The 19,886-nt window shown below is 45.0% G+C and overlaps 1 protein-coding gene across 15 annotated transcripts in view; it reads left to right on the top strand.

Moving 5' to 3' along the window:
* RIN2 (Ras and Rab interactor 2) overlaps positions 1–19,305 on the top strand; it is a 213,850-nt gene extending 194,545 nt beyond the window's left edge. For all 15 annotated transcript variants that reach the window (XM_070589491.1, XM_070589492.1, XM_070589496.1 and 12 more), the window contains 4 exons: positions 8,095–8,400; positions 10,210–10,341; positions 14,289–14,452; positions 17,459–19,305. In XM_070589491.1, the coding sequence (XP_070445592.1) occupies positions 8,095–8,400; positions 10,210–10,341; positions 14,289–14,452; positions 17,459–17,782 (926 nt within the window). In that variant the 3' untranslated portion in view covers positions 17,783–19,305. The remainder of the gene's footprint in view (positions 1–8,094; positions 8,401–10,209; positions 10,342–14,288; positions 14,453–17,458) is intronic.
* The last annotated feature ends 581 nt before the right edge of the window (positions 19,306–19,886 follow it).

Genomic DNA, 19,886 nt, shown 5'->3' with positions numbered 1-19,886 from the left:
AGTCGGGCAGCCACAGCCCTTGCCCTGCCACTTCAGACCAGTGTCCACTCTGGAGGTTCTCCCTATTCACTCAGGCCCAGGGCCTTCTTTTAGAAGCCAGAAGTCGCAGCCCGCCTCCTCTGTCGAGTCAGGCTGTGTATTAAACATATAGTGTGTTTTTAATGGAACCAAGTGAAAGCCCCCCTAATCCCTCATCCGTGTGTAGTTCTTGACGGAGCACTTTTATGCATGGAATCCCTTTAAATCCCCTTAATACCTTAGGAGGTCCTATTTATTATCCTCATTTTTATAGATGAGGAAACAAAAGCTTAGCGAGGTCAAGCCAGAATGCAAGAAGGACTGAAACCAACTCATATGGCCGGTTTTTCCTGCACCTCCTGTGGCAGCTACCCCTGCCTTTCTGGTCCATTTTACGAGGAGAGAGGACGACCACGCTGGTGAATCACACCATACCAGAGGGCGCCTGCCATCCACATGACTTATCCTGGCTGCTCTTACCTGGGTCACCTGCCCAAGGTCGAGTCTGCCTGGTTTCTGCTCTGTAGAGCTAAATGTCCTCCACTTTCTGTCCCCTGTTCTTTGGAAGCAAGCCACTAAGCCCTGCCCACACTCAGTGCATGGGGATAGAATTAAGTTCTACCTCCCTAAGCCCAGGGGAGCCACATAAATTATTTGGAATTCTTCTGTAAGGAAGATTGGTCTCTTCTCTGCGTTTGTTTTTATTGGCCTTTTACTAGAAGTCACTGAAATCGGTCTGATGGCTTCCGTACATAAAACATTACATGAAAATAGCCTATACTTTTGCATAATGTCCTTCTTTGAAGCCCACCAAAATGAACAAAAATCTAAGTGAATCCCAATGCTTGTCATCTTTATTTTGGCTCCATCTCTGCTGCGTCCTTATTTATTATTAATGGGCTGAAGTATGCATTGCTGACTAAACTTAAAGCAAACCCAGGTTACAGGACATCAGGATGACAGGGGGCTCTGCAGGGACGGGGTGACTGCCCCATACCTGGTCAATGGCTTCGTCACGAGAGTTACACTTCCTGTATTCTGCAGGAGTAAGGAGAAGAAACATAATTTTCGCGTAGCCACCCAAAGGAAGGATTTTTAATTCAATTCAACAGTCACTTTGGAGCACTTGCTGCATGTGGGCCTCAGACTGGGGTCTGCCGATGGCTCACGTGACAACCCCCAGGTGTGGTGTTCAGAGGGCTTCTCCTTGAGGGGAGAGGTCTAGTTTGCTCTCTGCCTTGGCAGAGGCAGCAAAGAAGTCTGAGGACACGGAGTGGGGAGGAGCCGCGTGGAGGAGGCAGGCAGGCAAGTCTTCATGGGAACCCACCTCGGGAAAGGCAAGGAGCTCACCAGACACAGGAAACAGTGTGTGGCAAAGTGCAGAGGCGCAGAGGACCGCAGTACTGTCGCCTTCAGCAAGAACATGGGCTGCTTGTTCATGGGGATATGGCCGGAAGGAGGAGTGGTGGGCACGGCAGGGTGCATTGCCAGGAGCTGAGTCGCGAAGGTGGTGCAAAGCATTTTACAACAGTTACCCCGGGCAGGGAAAGAGTCAGACTCTTTAACATCTCTCTAGCCCAGGTACCAACCAGTCAAATCAGACGCCAGCCATAAACACCTGTGGACCAGTGTGACAAGCCAGGATGCCAGGGACCCGGAGTGGTCAGACACTGAGCAGGGACAACAGTGTGACCCGAGCCCTCCCCAGTTAGTGGACCGAAAACTGTTGGTGATGAACCAAATCCGCTATTCGTCCCACACACTTTCTCATCTGAAATGGGGCTGGGAGCTCTCTCCCTCTTGATTCCCATTGCTCTGAAAGATACAGAGCTTCGCAAGACGTTCAGGTCATCTGTGGTTTTCTGCTCTTAGATGGAGACAGAATGAGGCTATGACAAAACCCAGGGAGTTTGGGGGCAGGAAAACCCAGAGGGCCAGACCTTCTGTCTTTCTACCTATGGATGCGAGGGAGTGAGGAAGAGTAAGAAGACATGAGAGAGAAAGATATACAGGAAACCAGGCAGCTTCTCCATTAATTTATCAAAGCACTTTTCAGTTCCCATTTCAAACCAAGTAAACCACAGTTAACACAGCAAAAACAAAAACTGAACAGCCCCGAATCGTTAAACCTGGTGTCCTTTTTCAAAGGCATACACTCGACATTCAGAGGGAACCAATGATGTTAGCCTGCTTACTTGGTGTCGGGTGCATACGGGCTGCTCATTGTGTGAGATCTCTCCCAGTCTTCCTGACAATCCCATCAGGGAGCTGTGAGTGGTCCCATTTTACAGATGAGGAAGCTGAGGTCTGGAAAGGTCATCTTCTTCCCTCAAGGTCGAAAAGTAGAAAACTGCTGAGTTGGACTTCACATCTGACCTGAGGGCCACTGGGACAGAAGGCGATCTGCTTTTTATGAGTAGTTTGTACAGAGGATTAACAAAGTGCTGTTGCGGCTGCTTGGGTGTCACGTCTCAGCTCTGCTGAGATGGGGTGGATAAATTTCTCGCTGAAATGCAGAAGCCTGGTGGTTCAGAGCAAGCACTTAGGCTGGACCATGGGGTTTGAAGTCCCAGCTCTGCTGCTGATGAGCTCTGTGTGCTTGGTCATGTGTCTTCACATCTCTGTGCCTCAGTTTCTTCACATGTAATGTGTGTACTGGATGCTGTTGTGCCTGCTCCACTGACACTCACTTACCTGTTTGACTTCCGACTGCCAGCACTTGCCACGTTTTGTCCAACACTTTCTTATGCCACCGGAGCCCTTGTCCAGGGCACATAGAAAGGCTGGGGAATTAACGCCCTCCCCACCCTCTGGAAGCAGCCCTCGAGCAGGAACTGAAGGGAGCAGGTGTATAGATACCCCCACTGCCTCCGCTCTGGTGGGACGGCTCCGAGGCAGACTCCCAGCATGCTTGGGCTCCAGCTGCCTTCAGTGATAACTGGTTCAGTAAAGCCTGCAGCGCTGGCAGCCTTGTCTCCCGTCCGCCACCAGTGCTTCCTGGGCTCAGCTCCCAAATGAACTACCCGCACCCAAGTCCTTGTCTCAGGGTCAGCTTCTGGGAGAACCCAAACTAAGACAAATAGGGATTATGTATTCGTTTCAGTCAAAGGATTGTTTAAATATGCGTAAAGTACGTAATGTGTAATGAACACACTGAGCACCCACTCGTCAGTTCTAATCCTTAATCCAGTTACGCAGCCAAAGGAAAATATGTTAGCACGTAAAGAACATAGCAGCTCGTTTTGCCTTTGTTGTGCAGAGGGAGGCCCAGCATGCCTCTCCTGGCTTGTTTGCAGTGAGAACAACCAAGCTTATGTCTCCTTTCCACCATCCTGGGAAAATCATTTGACTTCTAATTCTAAACCTCATGCCCATCTGCAAAATGAGGATGGCACTAGTTCCTGCTTCACAAGGCTGAAGTGAGAGTTAACATATAGTGAGGTCACACAGATAGCCCCCTTAGAATAGGAACTGTTCCTGCTTCACAAGGCTGAAGTGCGGGTTAACATATAGTGAGGTCACACAGATAGCCCCCTTAGAATAGGAACTGTTCCTGCTTCACAAGGCTGAAGTGAGGGTTAACATACAGTGAGGTCACACAGATAGCCCCCTTAGAATAGGAACTGTACAAATAGATGCCCAATAAACATCAGTGATTATAAACGTTTGAATTTCACATTTTGAGTTCCCTACAAAAAAGGCCATTAGCTTCTATTTCTACTACTTGGCTTTTTTTTTTTTAGTAATCAGAATGCTAGAACTCGAAGAAACCAAGAGGCCATGTGAACTAACCTCATCTTTTATCTTTGTCATGTAACTTTAGGGTACAACCTGTATGTTTTGAATATTCTGTTGTTTAGACTCTGGGTAGTTAAAATCCCCTGGAGAATATTGATTATTACTTTGTTTTGTTTTAGCAGTCAGTCAGGTTCAGACTGCTAGTTCTGTCTTGCCTTCCGTGGGCAGTGAATTCCAATGGCAGTTCCAAAGTTCGAGGCAATGATAGTGAGAGAGGTGAAGTGACATGGCCAAAATTGCTTAGAAAGGTAGAGCCGGCCTGGCTGCCAGCCCTCATGGTCCTAGTGTTCTTTCTAAGACACACCTTCTCTGGACTTCAGCTTCGGCTCTCAGGCTCTCACTTCCCTCTAGGCAGCAGTGGGTAAGCAGAAAGTGCTCAGACCAAGTCGGTGCATGATCCAGTCTTGTGATGGTTCCCTATCTGATCTCTGACCTTCTCTGGAATCTGTTCTGTCAGTCAGAGTGGCGCAAGGGGACGAGGCTTCTGTCTTGTCTTCCTAATAGGTTCCTAATAGGGGAGTGATCACTTCACAGCACTGGAGGCCAGTACATTTGATGCTTCTTGTAAATTACCACATCAGGTCACGTTAAGGCAGGGAGCATCCAAGCAACTGCTATGATCTCTACCATTTCCCCCTAATGGATGAACTTTGGGGACAATTGATAAGATCTGTATAAATATTTTGAGAAATTTTTTTTTCCAGTTTTGGTCATTCAGCTAACATTTGGTTTCCAAAATTCAAAATGTTGTAGCTCAAACAATTCTCTAGGATTTTCTTGTTGTTTGTATCTTTGTTTGTGGATAAATACAATTGACATAGTCAGATTTCCTGGATTCAAATCCTGGCTCCCCCTCTTGCTAGCTGTATGGCATTACTCTCTTTGGATTTCACTTTTCTCATCTATAAATTGAAGAAATAATAGTCCTCCCCACCTTGGGTTTTTTTGAGGATTTGAAGAGTCAGTTTACGTGTAAAGTGCCTAGAATAGTGTCATTGCTCTTATAGTTTAAAAGATTTTGTTTTCTTGGATTTAAAGCAACCAGAGATAGTGGAAAACAACATACAGAAGTAATTTATAAGAAATATGACCAATCTGTTCTTTTTTTTTTTTCTGAGCTAGTCCACATTCTGAAAGGTTTTCTGTTCATTTTGTTTCCTCAAATCATTTTTCCCTCTCACTTCATGAGCAGAACTGTTTTTCCTATTGGAGAGAACCAGCTGGGTACCAGGTCTCTGTCATTGGGACTTTTTTTTTCTATTCCTTATGTTTATTAAGGATTTGGGGTGGGGGATGGGGTTAGGAGTAAAGTCCTGAAAAAGCATGCAAAGAGACCAGTCTTTTTTATTTTTAAATTATGACCTTTAAAAATGTACTAAAAAAAAATATCCAGCACTAGTAATTTTTTTTATTCTGAGTTGTAAGAGAATGGGCACTTGGCAATGAGTCCTAGGTTTCAGCCCTTCTCACAGAATTCCACAGCCCCGTTTATGGTGCAAAGGCCAGCATCCTTCTGTGGTGGCAAGGATGAGGTGCATGAGGGACCCCCTCAGCTTGCTGGTAATGAATTTTCTGCTGTCCTCCCCAGGAATATCACAGAACCTTCTGGAAATGATTGTGTTAACGCTCTGGCCCAGAGGTGACCAGGCTTACTCTGAAGCTAAAAGTTTCCCTTGGGGGTTCAAGGTGAAAATCCCAGGCTGGTCTCCAGTTTTATTTGTTCAGTTTGTACATGGTTGTTGAGGTTTAACTTATATCCATAAAGTGCACAAATCTTAAGTGCTCAGTTCGATAAATTTTCACGTATGTGCACACACATATAGCTACTACCCAGATCCAGATATAGAACGTCTCCCCGGAAGTGTCACCCCACAGCCCCGTTTATTCCTAAGGGTAGCTGCCATCCTGACTTTCGTCATCATAGACTCATGCTGTTTGCTTTTGAACTTTATAGAAATGAAATGCTAAAGGAGATACTATTTATGTCTGGCTTTTCCCACAGAGCATTTTATCTATGAGATTCATCCAGTTGCACTTGGAGCAGAAGTGTGCTCTTTTTCATGGAATGAATCTTCCATTGTCTGAATTCCATTCTCTGAATTCCACTGTACGAATATGTCCTTGTATCATTCCATTGGGATGGGCCTTTGGGTTGTTTCCAGTTTTTGGTTCTTATGAATAATGCTGCTATCAGCATTCATGTACATCCCTAATATTAATGATTGGCATGCCTTTCACCCCCCTTGGTGACCTCATTCAAACAGGAGTGATTAACACGGTTAACAGCAGTGTATAACACGATTATATATTAGAACCATGTGTAGGTTTCAGAACCTTTGGACAGAGAGGAATAAATTGGTGAATGTTTATACAGCACCTTGAATGTTAGAATTAAGAGATTATTTACTTTGCAAAGCAGTATGATTGATTGTTTAAAATAGTTGTGCAGCCTCAAGCAAGCCCTTAGACATCTCCAAGCCTCAGTTTCCTCATGTGTAAAATGGGCATAATATTAGTATTATGCAAAAGTAATAGAGTTAGTGTAAGAATTAGATGAGATAATGAAGTAACATACTTAGAGCCTAAATCAACTGAGTGCTCCACGTTAATTGCTGCTGTTGACTTTTCATCGTGGTGACTATTCAGGATAAAGTCAAAGATGCTATAAAGTCACCCGAGTTTATTCACGCACCATAACCATTGCAAAGCAAGTAATTTGCTTTTATGCCAGATGTTAAGTGACAATGTTGTACTGTTTTTCTTCTTACGTTATAACCTCTTTTGCTTCAACCTTGATTTCTATAGTTGTGTAAAGCTGTATATTTAAACAAAGAGATCTCTGGGATAGGATATGAAAGTGGAAGAACTGAGAAAAACTTAGGCTGGAGAAGCTAATCATTGTGGGGTCAGCACTAACTTTTGGCATCAGTTTTAGCTTTGGGTTATGAGAAAATTGTTTTTTATGTTTGTGCATCTGGCTTAGATTTCTCTTTGTCCCTGACTTTGTAATAATAGGTGATAATTTGGATTCAGTGTGATCTGATCCAATGTCAGAAATTCCAAAGGCAGGAGAGAGAACTCAGTTATTTCCAATCTTAGAAGTAAGTGGATCCATGGGCTTCAGAATGGAATCACATTAAAGGGTCATATTATGTGTGGTTGCTACCCAGGTAGTTTTGATGAGAATGTGCAAACATTTGGGATTGAAAAGCTGATGTTGAAAAAGCAGAGAGCTTATTATTGTGTAAATCATCTTAAGTCTGGATCTCCAGATCTGTGATCCTGGTCATTTTACTGTCAGCCAAGAAAGCTGCTCCGTTGGGCAACCATTCAAAGAAAGAGGGAAAAATAATGCCTCCCACACCTGAAGGTGTTTCCTAACTCTGAGCACAAAGACATTGCAAAATTTTTTAATTTTTATTTCGAAATCATTTCAGACCCACAGAAAAGTGGCAAAAAATAGTACCAAGAAATCGTGTCTGCCCTTCACCCTGATTTCCCAAAAGTTAGCACTTTGCCACATTTGTTTCATACTTGGCCTTTCTCTTTGTTTACACACAACACACACACACACACACTCACACACTCCTTTTTTCTGAACCATTTGAGAGTGAGTTGCAGACATTGTGTCTGTTTACTCCTAAATACTCAGTGTGTATTTCCTAAAAACAAGGACATTCTGTAACAAAACCCAAGTAAATACTGATTCCCTAAACTAACACTAAAACCTGTTCTGCAGGTTCTATTCAGATCTCATCTAATGTCTCAAAAATGTCCTTTACAGCAAATGAAATAAAGAAGTTTTTTGGTCCAGAATCTAATCTAAGATAACATGTGTGTTTAGCTGAATTTATTTCCTCAGAAAATATTTTAAGGGATCTCGAACCCTATTAGAAAATCCTTCCTTTAAAATAATGTATTTACTTACCTGTCAACTGGATGATTGGTAGAAGGACTAAGTCAAAAGAATGTCTTCTAAAATATTTGCCTGGGCTTATGGGGGAGGGGACGTAAAAGTAGCTAACACAAATACATTTAATTGTATTGATTGTATGCAACAGAAACTGTAAAACTTTATTAGGAAAGATTCACTCTTCCTGACATTACAGAAAAAAATCTTGGAGTGCAGGTGGTAGTGTTGGGTGGCTGGATGTGAAGCTGTATCTTGTCTGCCCTGCAACCAATGCCCAGAATTGCAAATGTCCATTCCGAGAAAGCAGACATTGCATTTCCTCTTTCTTCAGACCATGGTCACAGTAGCTGCCCTTTCTTTGGCAGATGTGGTGTTGGAGAAAGCCATGCACAAGTGCATCCTGAAGCCCCTGAAGGGGCACGTGGAGGCCATGCTGAAGGACTTCCACATGGCCGACGGCTCGTGGAAACAGCTCAAGGAGAACCTGCAGCTGGTCCGGCAGAGGAATCCACAGGAGCTGGGGGTCTTCGCCCCGACCCCTGATATTGTGGATGTGGAGAAAATCAAAGTCAAATTCATGACAATGCAGAAGATGTATTCCCCGGAAAAGAAAGTCATGCTGCTGCTGAGGGTCTGCAAGCTTATTTACACTGTCATGGAGAACAACTCAGGTGAGGCTGCCCGAAGTCCAGGCTCTTCACCACTTCCCACCAGGGCCCGTGACCAGGCCAGGCACATGTCAGTCTTTCTGAGTCCCAATTTCTCTTCCTTTCAATCTCTTGATTTCACCAAGTGGCTCACAAAAATATAAGTGTTACTCTGGTATCTGGCAAATTAGTCACATGCAACACATTAATAGCACCAAAAAGAGCAAGTGGATAAGAGCTGTGAGATTTTTGTACAATGCCAGTTGATTAAAGATTGAGTTCAGGGTGGGGGAAGTGGATTCAGACTCTGAAGTCCAAGTTCGAATCCTAGCCCTGAAGTTAATTAAGTGTGGGACTTTGGCCACCTTACTCAACCTTCTAAAAGTTTCCGTGCACCTGTTGCTGGCTATGACCCTGTCCTTCCTAAGGTGGGGATCAGATGCTGGCACAGCCTCAGGCACGATGGAAATATTAGCAATTATCAGTACTACATTTTGGACAGTGAGGTGTGTGTGAATGATCTACACATGTGTCAGAAATTCAGAGCATTCAGTAATAATGCAGTTTCATTACAGCCATTTCACTGGCTCTCCTTTCTTTGCCACAAGCTGAAGCAATGTAACCGGAATTCACAAGAGTTCCAATGTTGGAAGTAAGCCCTTGGATTTCCCCTGGGCTGCTGCTTGTAGATGCAGGAGCAGCCTTGATTCGTGGAGTGGCTGAGCCCTGCTCTGTTCCAGGTCTTCTGTGAGCCTGGTGTAATTCCGTGGATGATTACCAACTTTTCCTCTGAGTGAAACTGCTTCACGGAGAAGCAACAGAGAGAAAAACACACGCTGTAATAACCACCACTTGAGTAGATAGGAATGTGTGTGCACTGCAAATTGTTAAGCAAAGACATGCATGTGAGCTCGTGGGCTAGTGATGATAGCATATGAACATCACCTCTGAAATCCGCAAGCATATTTCACCTACGGGAAATAGAATTTTTGTAGTTCGTGAAATAATTTATGAAAGATCTCCCAAAAATATCTGCACAGGACTATGTTCTTCTGAAGCACAGTTTCTTAACCTCAGCACTAGTGACATTTAAACCAGACAATTCTTTGTTGTGGGGGCCATGCCGCTTCCTGTAGGAAGCTTGTCCGCATCCCAGATGCTACCCGCAACCCCACCCTCCAGTCGTGACAAGGAAAAATGTCTCCAGACAATGCCAAGTTCCCCTGGGGGCAAAATCACCCCTGTTGAGAATCACCATTGTAATGAAAAGTAGCAATAAGGACTAAATTTTTTTTGCCATTTATTAAGCGTAGGTACCTGTTCAGCATATACTGAATTAGCACATTTAAGTAAATTAATTCTGTCTCACGTTGAACACAGAGCAAAGTTTACTCTTGGTTTGAGTTTGGTTCTGTCATTGTGGTTATGATTAATTCGCACAAAAAGCAATAGGAACAAGACACAAAAGATTAACGTAATAAGTAGATACTTTGTAAATTTTTATAATATTACTTGCTGAAAGTTAAACTATTTAAAAGTGCTCTGTTCTAGTGCATAGCTTGATGTAAATCATGAAAATGGGGAGAAAATCTTTCCTGTGTTCATGGACTCACAGACGTTCATTCTGAAGTTGTGAGTTAGGGCTGGCCTCTGACATGAGCGGGGGTGGGGGCGAGTCACTGCCTCCATGGATTCCTGAAACGCCCACCTCTGCTCATGAATAGCACATTTCCCCAGGGTGACTCCTCGGTCTAATAAAAGTGGCAAGTAGGATATGAAAGAAAGGAATGTTAGTAACAATCTTCCCTTCTTCCCCTTTCCTCCTAATCCCAGGGAGGATGTACGGAGCGGACGACTTTTTACCGGTCCTGACCTATGTCATAGCCCAGTGTGACATGCTGGAGCTGGACACGGAGATCGAGTACATGATGGAGCTCTTAGACCCATCGCTGTTACATGGAGAAGGTAAGGGATGGGGGGAACTGGGTGCTTTTTTTTCAGTTTAGTTTTCATTTTTTTTAATTAAGGTGAAATTCACATAACCTAAAGTTAACCACTTTAAAGTGAACAATTCAGTAGTATTTAATACATTTGCAATTTTTTGCAGTCTGCCACCTCTATCTAGCAGTGAGATGTTTCATCGCCCCAAAATAAAATCCCATGGGTCCTTTTTTGACATTTTACGATTAAATGAAGTTTTAGCTTCTTTTTTAATTTAAACGAATGTGCTGACTTTTTTCTGATTACAAAAGTAATACATATTCGTCGTAGAAAATATGGAAAAGTCAGAAAAATACTAAGAATATAACCCTGCCCTAATTATCCTTCACTGAGATTGGGTATTTGCAATAAAAAAAATCATTCAAAAGAATAAATGCCATTTTAAAAAAGAAATGGTTTCTTTGATTCCAAGAGGAAGCTGTAAACTTTTGTTAGAGAATATTTCCACTGCCAGAAGAATATGCTGCTGTTTTATCTGTGAAACGGATGAAGGCCTGTCTTTTGTTTTCTAGATGAAAACAGCATTGATTTTCTTTTCTATTTAAAAAATAGTATCTGCTCGTTTTTGAAATAAAAATACAGTGGAGTGAAATCTGGGCGGTTTGCTTTCAATTGACCTTGTCAGTTCAGTTTCCTTCTTGTGTCTGCCTGACCCCAACATGTCTTAGCAGAAATTCCTTCTCCTTACACATCAGTTTGGTATTTTATCATGGAGATAATTTGGATGTTTGTCACTGTGGTGCACAGCCTTGAAAAGCAGAAATAACTGGAACTCTGATGTGAGCTAGTCTTTTTAAAGGAGAACAAATCAGGGCCTGTCCTTGTGAATCCTGTTGATCCATTTTCCTGTGCGCCTGTCAGAGCCCAGACAGACCCTGAGCGGGGAATGGTTGTCAAGAATTTCCTTCTTTTCTGCAGGGAGTTGAGTCTGGGCCTGAGAAAAAAGGTCCCTGCTGATAGGGTTTCCCAGGGAATGCATCACCCTGGGATTTCCCCTGGAGGGAATTTAAATGCATCGTCACCCCGAACGTGTCCTTAGTCCCTAAGTCCTCAGTGTTTGGCTTGCTTTGCAGAGGGTCTGTCCTCCCGGGAACCCTCGCCGGACGCCCTTCCTGCCCCTCCACGGCTAGTGCTGACTCAGGATTCGTGATGCATGTCTTTCCGTGCTGTCCCTCCACCCCCGGCCGATATGAATGAGCCTCTTTCATGCTCTACCCTCTCTCTCAGTTATCTCCCCTCATTAATATTCCCAACCCTCGAACCAGACACTCCATGATGAGCCACCAAGACCTTCCCTGGAGCTTTCATCGCCTGCTCTGCCCTGGGATTTCACAGGCGCGAGGAAGCATGTGGTTTTGCCCAGGCACTGAGAGAAGCATATGGTAGTCTCCACACCATGCTTCCCTTTCTTCTACTTCATTATTATTAGAATTTTACATGCATCCAGGGTTTTTGTTTTCTTTTGTTGTTTGTTTTTTTTTTTTGAGCTTCAATCACATTTAATTCTGGTAATAAGTATGTCAGACTCTTGGGGCTTTGGGAAAAGGGCATGCCAGTTTCACTCAGAAAATTACCGTTCTGTTGCTGATATTGTGTACTTAGGACAAACATGTGCTTTCATCTTGTGGCTCAAGGATCGAGACAGCCACTTCCTGCCACCTCTCCCGGTGTTTCCCCAGAGCGAGGCCCTGCCCTGAGCACTGTGTTGATGCCAGAGGGCATGTGGCTGGCCTCACCTCCAGGAATCAAATGTGAGAGAAAGACAGGGACCCAGCTAGTGACTACATAGAGCAGCCGGTGAGCTTGCGCCTAAACTAGAAGCTGCCTCCACTTAGCTGTGTCTCGCGCTTCTTGGCCTCCTTCCTCGGGAGAGCAGCGCGGCCACTCGGGTTGGCTGTGGTTGCAGGCCAGGCCTGTGCATCAGCGAACTGAAGCGGTGCCGACAGGAGGAAGAGGCTGCTGAGCAGAGACGCCTTGCCGACCCGGTCGGCGCGGCCTACCCGAAGCCCTCTTTGGTTTGCGGGCCAGCAGCCCACATCTCTTTTCTGCTGTTTAAGCAGGTAGTTTCATTTACGGAAAAGGCGTCATAGAATCCCTTTGAAGTGCACAGCTCTTGTGGTAGGGTTATAGTTTTGCTGAAATTTAAACCTTCCTCTAATTGCATCCATATGTTTCAAAATGTGGTCAATTTTGTGCTTCCAGCATTTTGATTTTTCTCCTTAGTGGCCTGAAATCATATCAGAGCTATGGAGTCTAAAATTTGACGTCCAAAGGAAACACCCTTCCTCCCAAACTGGGTTCTAACCGCCCCTCCAATCCCAGCTCCAATACTGACCCCTCCACACAGCCTTGCTTGAATACTGAAATCCATTCTAATTTCTCCTGAAATCCTGTGTTGCATTTAAATTCTGTACTACTGATTTTCACACTCAGTCACATGCTGATTTGTTTATGGGGCAAATATGTAGTAAAAATCAGCTACTCAGAATTCTGTACTAGCATGTAGGGGCTGCCATGGGGAACTTAGACCCAGGAGGTGGGGCCGTTCAACTATTCAAATGACTCCAAAAAAAACCCGGCCATGTGATGTGTGCCTAGAAAGTGTATCGTGAAGAGTGGGCTAGATGAGGCTGCAGTGAAGAATTACCCCCAAAGCTCCCTCAGCGACCTGAGAATCGCGAAGGTGTGTTTCTCTCTTAAGTCGCATAGCCGTTGTGATTCACAGGGGGCTCTGTTCGTGTCTCTGGTGCTGCGCCAGCTGCCGGCTTGAATGCTGCCACTTGTTGACCAGAGAGAGTTCTTTAGGGTTTTGCATTAGCAGCTAAATACTTCAGTCGTGAAAGTGATTCTTTTGCGCAAAACTCATTTAACCACAACTAACTTCTAGTCCCGGCATGAATAAACCACCAGTGTCCGTTTTCCTTTGATAAATTCATAAACTTCCCATAGAGTGGGAACTCAGATTCTCTTTCTTACAAACCCACCCCCTGCTCTGTACCTGGCTTGGGCTTATAGTAGAGATTCAGTAGGTGTTTTGACAAAGAATGTATCTCAATTTAAAATGTGCTGTGCCCAATTAGAGAATTTTCAATAAACAATTGGGGCGCCCCCTAGTGGATCTTGAAATGGAGCTTACAAGTTCCACCAAAGGCACCTAATTATAGTTTAGGACAAAACTTACGAACACATTTATATGCATCTCACCGTGTTGTAAGTCTTTTAACACTCCCCCAAACATAAGAAATCATTACCAAATACACCATCAAATGGGCATCACTTGCTTTTCCTAAATGTGTTACGTTAGTCCCCTAGTAAGGGGAAGAAAGGGACTCAGGAGTGAGAAGCTGTTTTGAAGAACCCGTATTATCGTGAACACGCTTGTATTTTGTTCAGTTATTTCAAAGTGTATAGTTTACTTAAAAATTAGGAAATATTAATTCCTAAAAGAAAAGCCCCAAAGCAAGTATTGCAAGGAGGTCTGTGAACTCTCGTTTGTAAAGTAAATGATTCTCACCTCGGAGCAATCAACCTGACCCCCCATCACAGACCTCCCCACCTCCATCAGGCCAAAATGCCCTGAGCTTTTCTGGCAAAGCATTTTGACAATTGCACTTAAATAATTTAGAGATGGGTCTCACCCATAATAATGGAAATTCCATCAGTGAAAACAGGGCATCGTCAGCCTGACCGGTCGGTGCCCCCCTGGGCCCTGGCACAGGCCTGAGTCACCCAGTACATCCATGGGGATGATGCTGAAGGATGTGCTTGTGCATACGTGCTTCTGTGGTCCCACAAGGAAATGCGTGTGGGAGAAATGGAGAAAACACGAAGCCCGGCTTCTAACTCTGTTGCCCACTGACTGTATCAGCAGAGCGTAGAGTCCTGAAGTTCACTCTTTTTGCCCTTTCTAGGAGGGTATTACTTGACAAGCGCCTACGGAGCACTTTCTCTGATAAAGAATTTCCAAGAAGAGCAAGCAGCGCGCCTGCTCAGCTCGGAGGCCAGAGACACCCTGAGGCAGTGGCACAAACGGAGGACCACCAACCGGAGCATCCCCTCAGTGGACGACTTTCAGGTATGCGGCTGCCATGGCTCTGCAGGCCCGTGCTGCTTCCTTTGTCCTCCAGGAAGGCAGAGCTGGCTCGCAGACACACGGCCCAGGGTGCCTGAGGTCCTCTCTTTGTCAGATCATCCGGTGGAAAAGGGATATTTTAAACCACCCTCTGGCCTTGTTGTTTCGCTTCCCTGTTTTCCTTACATTAAAAAAATATATGTGGGTTTGGCCTAAGTTTTGCTGCCTTTAAGAAAACAGTCAAATTAAGGCAGGATTTCTCCCAGCCTGGATGCCGAGCACCTGAGCAGACAGGAAGGAAGTCAAGAAGGAGGAAGCTCTTGGCACAGGCAGCGGAGATTTTATTTCAGCCGAGTGGAAACAGCAGTGTTGGGCTGCTATGGGCAGCAGTGCTGAGAAGAGGGAGAGATGCAGGGGTGTCTGCCCTTGTCTCCTTCCTTTTTCGCTCCCCACCCCCCCAAAGAGAAGACCCCAGAATCTCGTCAGCAGCCAATCAGGGGCAGAGTTTACAAGTGAGCATCTGAGGGGGCTGGCCCAGTGGTGCAGCGGTTAAGTGCCAACGTTCCGCTTCAGTGGCCTGGGGTTCACCAGTTCAGATCCCGGGTGTGGACATGGCAAGCCACGCTGCGGTAGGCGTCCCACATATAAAGTAGAGGAAGACGGGCACGGATGTTAGCTCAGGGCCAGTCTTCCTCAGCAAAAAGAGGAAGACTGGCAGCAGATGTTAGCTCAAGGCTGATCTTCCTCAAAAAAAAAAAAAAGTGAGTATCTGAGCCAAGTCTGCCTGGATCCCATCCAGAGTTTTCCATGACCATGAGCAGGTGCCCGGGAATGTGGGGTTGCCACAGTGCTTGTTTCTTGGAGAGGAGAGCCAGATGAAGGCTGTAGAAGTCTTTACCCAACACAGCAGCTCTTGATTTGCTCATACTCTATGAAATTTTGAGTAAGTCTGCAAACGTCTTCGAATAATATTCTGAAAGTTTCAAATCGAGTTATAAAATCTGACTGCGTTTTGTTTCTATGTGCCACGTGATGAGTTTCCAAGCAGGCCGATTTGGCTCCATGTCCAAATTCACCTTCCTTGCCCTTTTTGCCTTCTCAGTGCTCTGAAAATACTCAGAAGGTGCATTTGGTGCAGTCAGCCCACTGTGGAAAGGCAAGGTCAGCAGGTTGTCCTCTCAGATAGCACTATTCTTAGGAGTTCCTTGCCAGGCACGGAAATCTAAACAGCAAGAATGCACACTGTGTGCTCCCCCGCTGGAGTAGTTGTGTTAAGTGGTTTTACGTAGGCAGGCCCTTGGAATCTGCTATACTGGCTGTCTGACTAGGGGCTTCCTAAGGTCACCCAGCCTCTGATGAGAAGAAGGGAGGAAATGAGAGAAGCTCATTCTTCCATCTCCCCACCTGCCACCAGCCCCTTCCTCCTGTCCCCTCTCTCCTTCTGGAGCTTCTAGCCTACGGACCCCCAGATGCCACAGAGTCCCTTCCTTCTGCACACCCCTCCCCACTGGCCTTGCACGTCTTCTTAGACTATAACCCAAGTGGGGAATTGTCAGCAGTCAGCTGGATTGTAAAAGCAAATCTCAGAAGCAAAGCTCCACCTGGAACTCCTAAATCAGGGGTCACAGGCACACACACAAGTCTCCTCACTTCGGAGAGGCAGCACACCACAGTGGTGAAGACGCTAGAATGCCAGCTCTGCCAGTCAGTAGCTGTGTGGCCCTGGGCAAGTTACTTAGCCTCTCTGTGCCTCAGTTTCTTCGCTGGTCAATGGGGATAGTGTAGACTTCTTTCACAAAGTTCTCTTCAGAGTCAGTGAGTAAATGCATACTAGTGTGTGGACCAAGTATTGGGGGGGTGATGGGAGAGGAGGGGGTGGGTAAAACGGAGCACATGTGTACTCTGAGGTGTTCGAGTACACAGGAGTGTCAGAATTATCTTAGGTGTGCACAGCACACTGTCCCTCCCTCATCCCAGTAAGCTCTCTTGGTCGCCGTGTGGAACCCTGGGCAGAGAGCACCACTTCCCTTCACTCCTGAGTAGGGGTGCCAGATTTAAAAAAGGAAAATGTATTTGTTTTCTGTCTGAAAATCAAATTTAACTAGTCATTCTCTCGTTCATCTGGTAATGCCACTCCTGAGGAAGTGGAAACTGAAGAAGTTGTCCGGGGTCACGGAATCATGGGGAGCCTGGCTAGGTGTAGAGTCTCCGCTCCTCGTCCGGGCTTTGTGCGTGTGAGGCCGCAGTGTTGTCTGTTTCCCGATGGCACAGGCCTGGTCTGTTCACAGGCCCAGGCTGCAGACATCTTCTCCTTCCCTCAGCCACCACGTCGCTCTTGATCAGCTCCGTCTCCACAGGCTTTTGGCCAAGTCAACCTTCTCCTCTTGCTGACGTTTTCCACACTGGACCCAGAGACACTTGGAACCTTGTATGAGGTTGAACCACATGAAATTCCCATTTGGGGAGGTGAAAAATGGTCATATATCGGCGGTATCTTATGGTCCAACCTAACATTATTGCCCTTGCTTAGGCTTCATAAAAAGTAGTCCGAAGTGAGCACAGTATGTGCTCTCGTGTCTGCATATTTTAAACGGCTCTTCCTGCTGACTCCTGGTTCAGGCATTCCTGCTGTTTGGTTTATTTTTCAAGCTGGGAATAAACCCACTCTCGGGTCTGGTTCACACCCTCAACCAGGGATTTCTTAGCCAGACTTTATGAGGGACACTGAAAGATCAGAACAGGGCTGAACGGACTTCCTGCTTCTTATTTGCGATGAATTAAAATACAGCAACTCAGTCCATATAGGTGTTCTCCCCATTGTCCAAATTCAGATCGGCTTCTTTCCTTGCACTTCGAGGCCTCGTGTCCTGATGTTGGACATCCTGAGGAGCCGGAGCCTGGAGTGGCTCACACATTAGACCTCTCACTTGCATCTCATCCCGTTCCCTTATTGCGATGTCTCGTTTCTTCTTCTGACTTTGTCCCCGGTTTCTCTCTTTCCACCTGCAGAATTATCTCCGAGTTGCATTCCAGGAGGTCAACAGTGGCTGCACAGGCAAGACCCTCCTCGTGAGACCTTACGTCACCACCGAGGATGTGTGTCAGCTCTGTGCCGAGAAGTTTAAAGTGGGGGACCCTGAGGAGTACAGCCTCTTCCTCTTTGTTGACGAAACGTGGCAACAGCTGGCAGAGGACACTTACCCTCAAAAAATCAAAGCTGAGCTGCATAGCCGGCCACAACCCCACATCTTCCACTTTGTCTACAAGCGCATCAAGAATGATCCCTACGGTGTCATTTTCCAGAATGGGGAAGAAGATCTCACCACCTCATAGTGGTGCACCCCAGTGGTGCGTCCAAAGCGGGGTCAGGAACCTTGCCTTTGGCTCCCACATGCTTGGGCTTGAAAAGCAGTCACCGCCTTGGGGACCTCCTGGTTCAGTGACTAAGCCATCCACAGGCCAACTTGGCCAAGGACATCTTTAGCCACATTGCCCAAGCAAGGTCACTGAGGTTCATGATGCAGTAGGATTCTCTCTCAGAGATGGAGAATTGCATTTGATGGTTCAGGTGTCTTGAGATCGTCTGCTACCTGCCCCCAACCGGATTCTAGGTTGGCTCGCATGTATGTATATGTGCTGAACAAACACTTAAGGAACAAGCTCTTCTCTTGACTTCAGCAGCAGGTGTTCGACAAGACTGTCCGATGCAGCCTGTCAGGTGCTTCTCAGTTCTGTGGATGGTTCCATCCTTTCCTTCCTGTTTTTTTCTTTTCTTCATCTTCCTTTTTTTTTACAAAGAGCCTTTGTGTTTTTATATATTTCATAGAAATTTTTATAGCAGTTGCAGGTAAACTGTCAGGATTGGTTTTTAAAATATTTTTGTAACTTTAAGATATTCTATAATTATGCATGTGATTTTAACATTTAATATTCAAAAAAAATCTCTTGCTGGATTTGAGAGTATTGCATTTTAAAAGTCTCTCTTCTGTAACTGGATGTTTTGGCAACTTTGTGGGGAGAGACTGCTGGATTTCTTAAAGCGATGTATTACTGACACTGGCCACAGAATGCCTTTGGAAATCTGATGTACTGTTCCCTTGTTCACCCTCAGTGGTATTTTGTTGTTTTGTGTTGTAACCAAGTGATGCTGAGGATCAGGAGAGAAATGAATGTAGAGAGAGGTCGAGAGAGAAATACAGACTCTAAGAAAGGACTAAGGAGTGTAGTCTGCTGGTTCGGGCTCCTTGCAGGAAGTGGGAAAAGGAGATGGAAGGAACCACCTATGCTGAAAATACTGTAAACGTGCAGTGAGATTTGGCAAAAAATCTATCCCATGTTATTTGCTTTTGGAAGCAATTTTGAAAACCCTATGCAGAAAAAAAAATAAGGATAACACTGTTTTTCCTTTTCCACATAAATCAAAACTAACAGCATCAAATTATTTTGGGCAGAAACCAAGTAATGTGTAATGTGACTTTCACTGAGTTAATAAGATGCTGTTTGGAAAAGAGTTTGCAAGTGCACCCAAAAGCCTGTGTGCATTATAAGAATGTATGGTGAAGTTAAATTTATGTTTTATGAAACCTGTTTGGGGTTGCACAAAGTGTGAGGGTCTTGTATCAACGTAACACAGGTAGTTATAAAAACATGTTATTGTACTGTGTAAAGATGCATAGACATCTAATTTGGTTGGCTTTGTTCCTTGTACCTTTTTTAGCTTTTGCTGTACATCTAGAACCCTCAGCACATACTGTGTTGTACTTCCTTTTGTAAATGATTTTTTAAATGGAATTTTGCACATAATACATTGTAATACTGTACGATAATCATGTGTGAAAATAATTTTTGAAATAGTCCTCAGTTGTTTTTTTTTCCTCTAGAAGCAGAATATAATTATGCATCACACAACGTCACATAAGTCTGAAATCTAAGCCGGTGGGGTGGTTACGTAATCCATAGAGAAAAAACAGAAGAGTTTTCAGCAGGTCATGTACTGATATCGGGCAAAAATCAAGGAGCAGAAAGAAAGAATGGTGTTCTAACCTGGAAGGATTTCCAGTGTTATACAGAACAGTACTTGGCTTAGCTGGACCTAGAGAAAATCACAGTTAATCGGAAGACAGAGCTAGCCAGGACCTTGCATACAGCCCCGCCCCGTCTTATGCAACCTCTCAAGTGCCCTGGCTGAGAGTTCAGTGCTGTTTCCAAACCAACAGGGCAGAGGCTCCGTCTCATTTGCTGCCCTATTCCCGGTGCTTGGAACCATGCCCGGCATATGGTAAATGCTTGAAAAGACCTTGTTGACTGAGCGAACTTTCTAACCCAACTTAAAGATCAGAATGACAGCTGAACAGACTGCCTGCTTTTTATATTTACAATGAATTAAAAATGACAATTTAATCCATAGAGTTGTCCTCCCCACTCTCCAAATTAAGGT

Source organism: Equus przewalskii, chromosome 21 (assembly GCF_037783145.1).
Source record: "Equus przewalskii isolate Varuska chromosome 21, EquPr2, whole genome shotgun sequence".
Lineage (NCBI taxonomy): Eukaryota > Metazoa > Chordata > Mammalia > Perissodactyla > Equidae > Equus > Equus przewalskii.
This window is presented reverse-complemented; position numbering and strand designations above follow the sequence as displayed.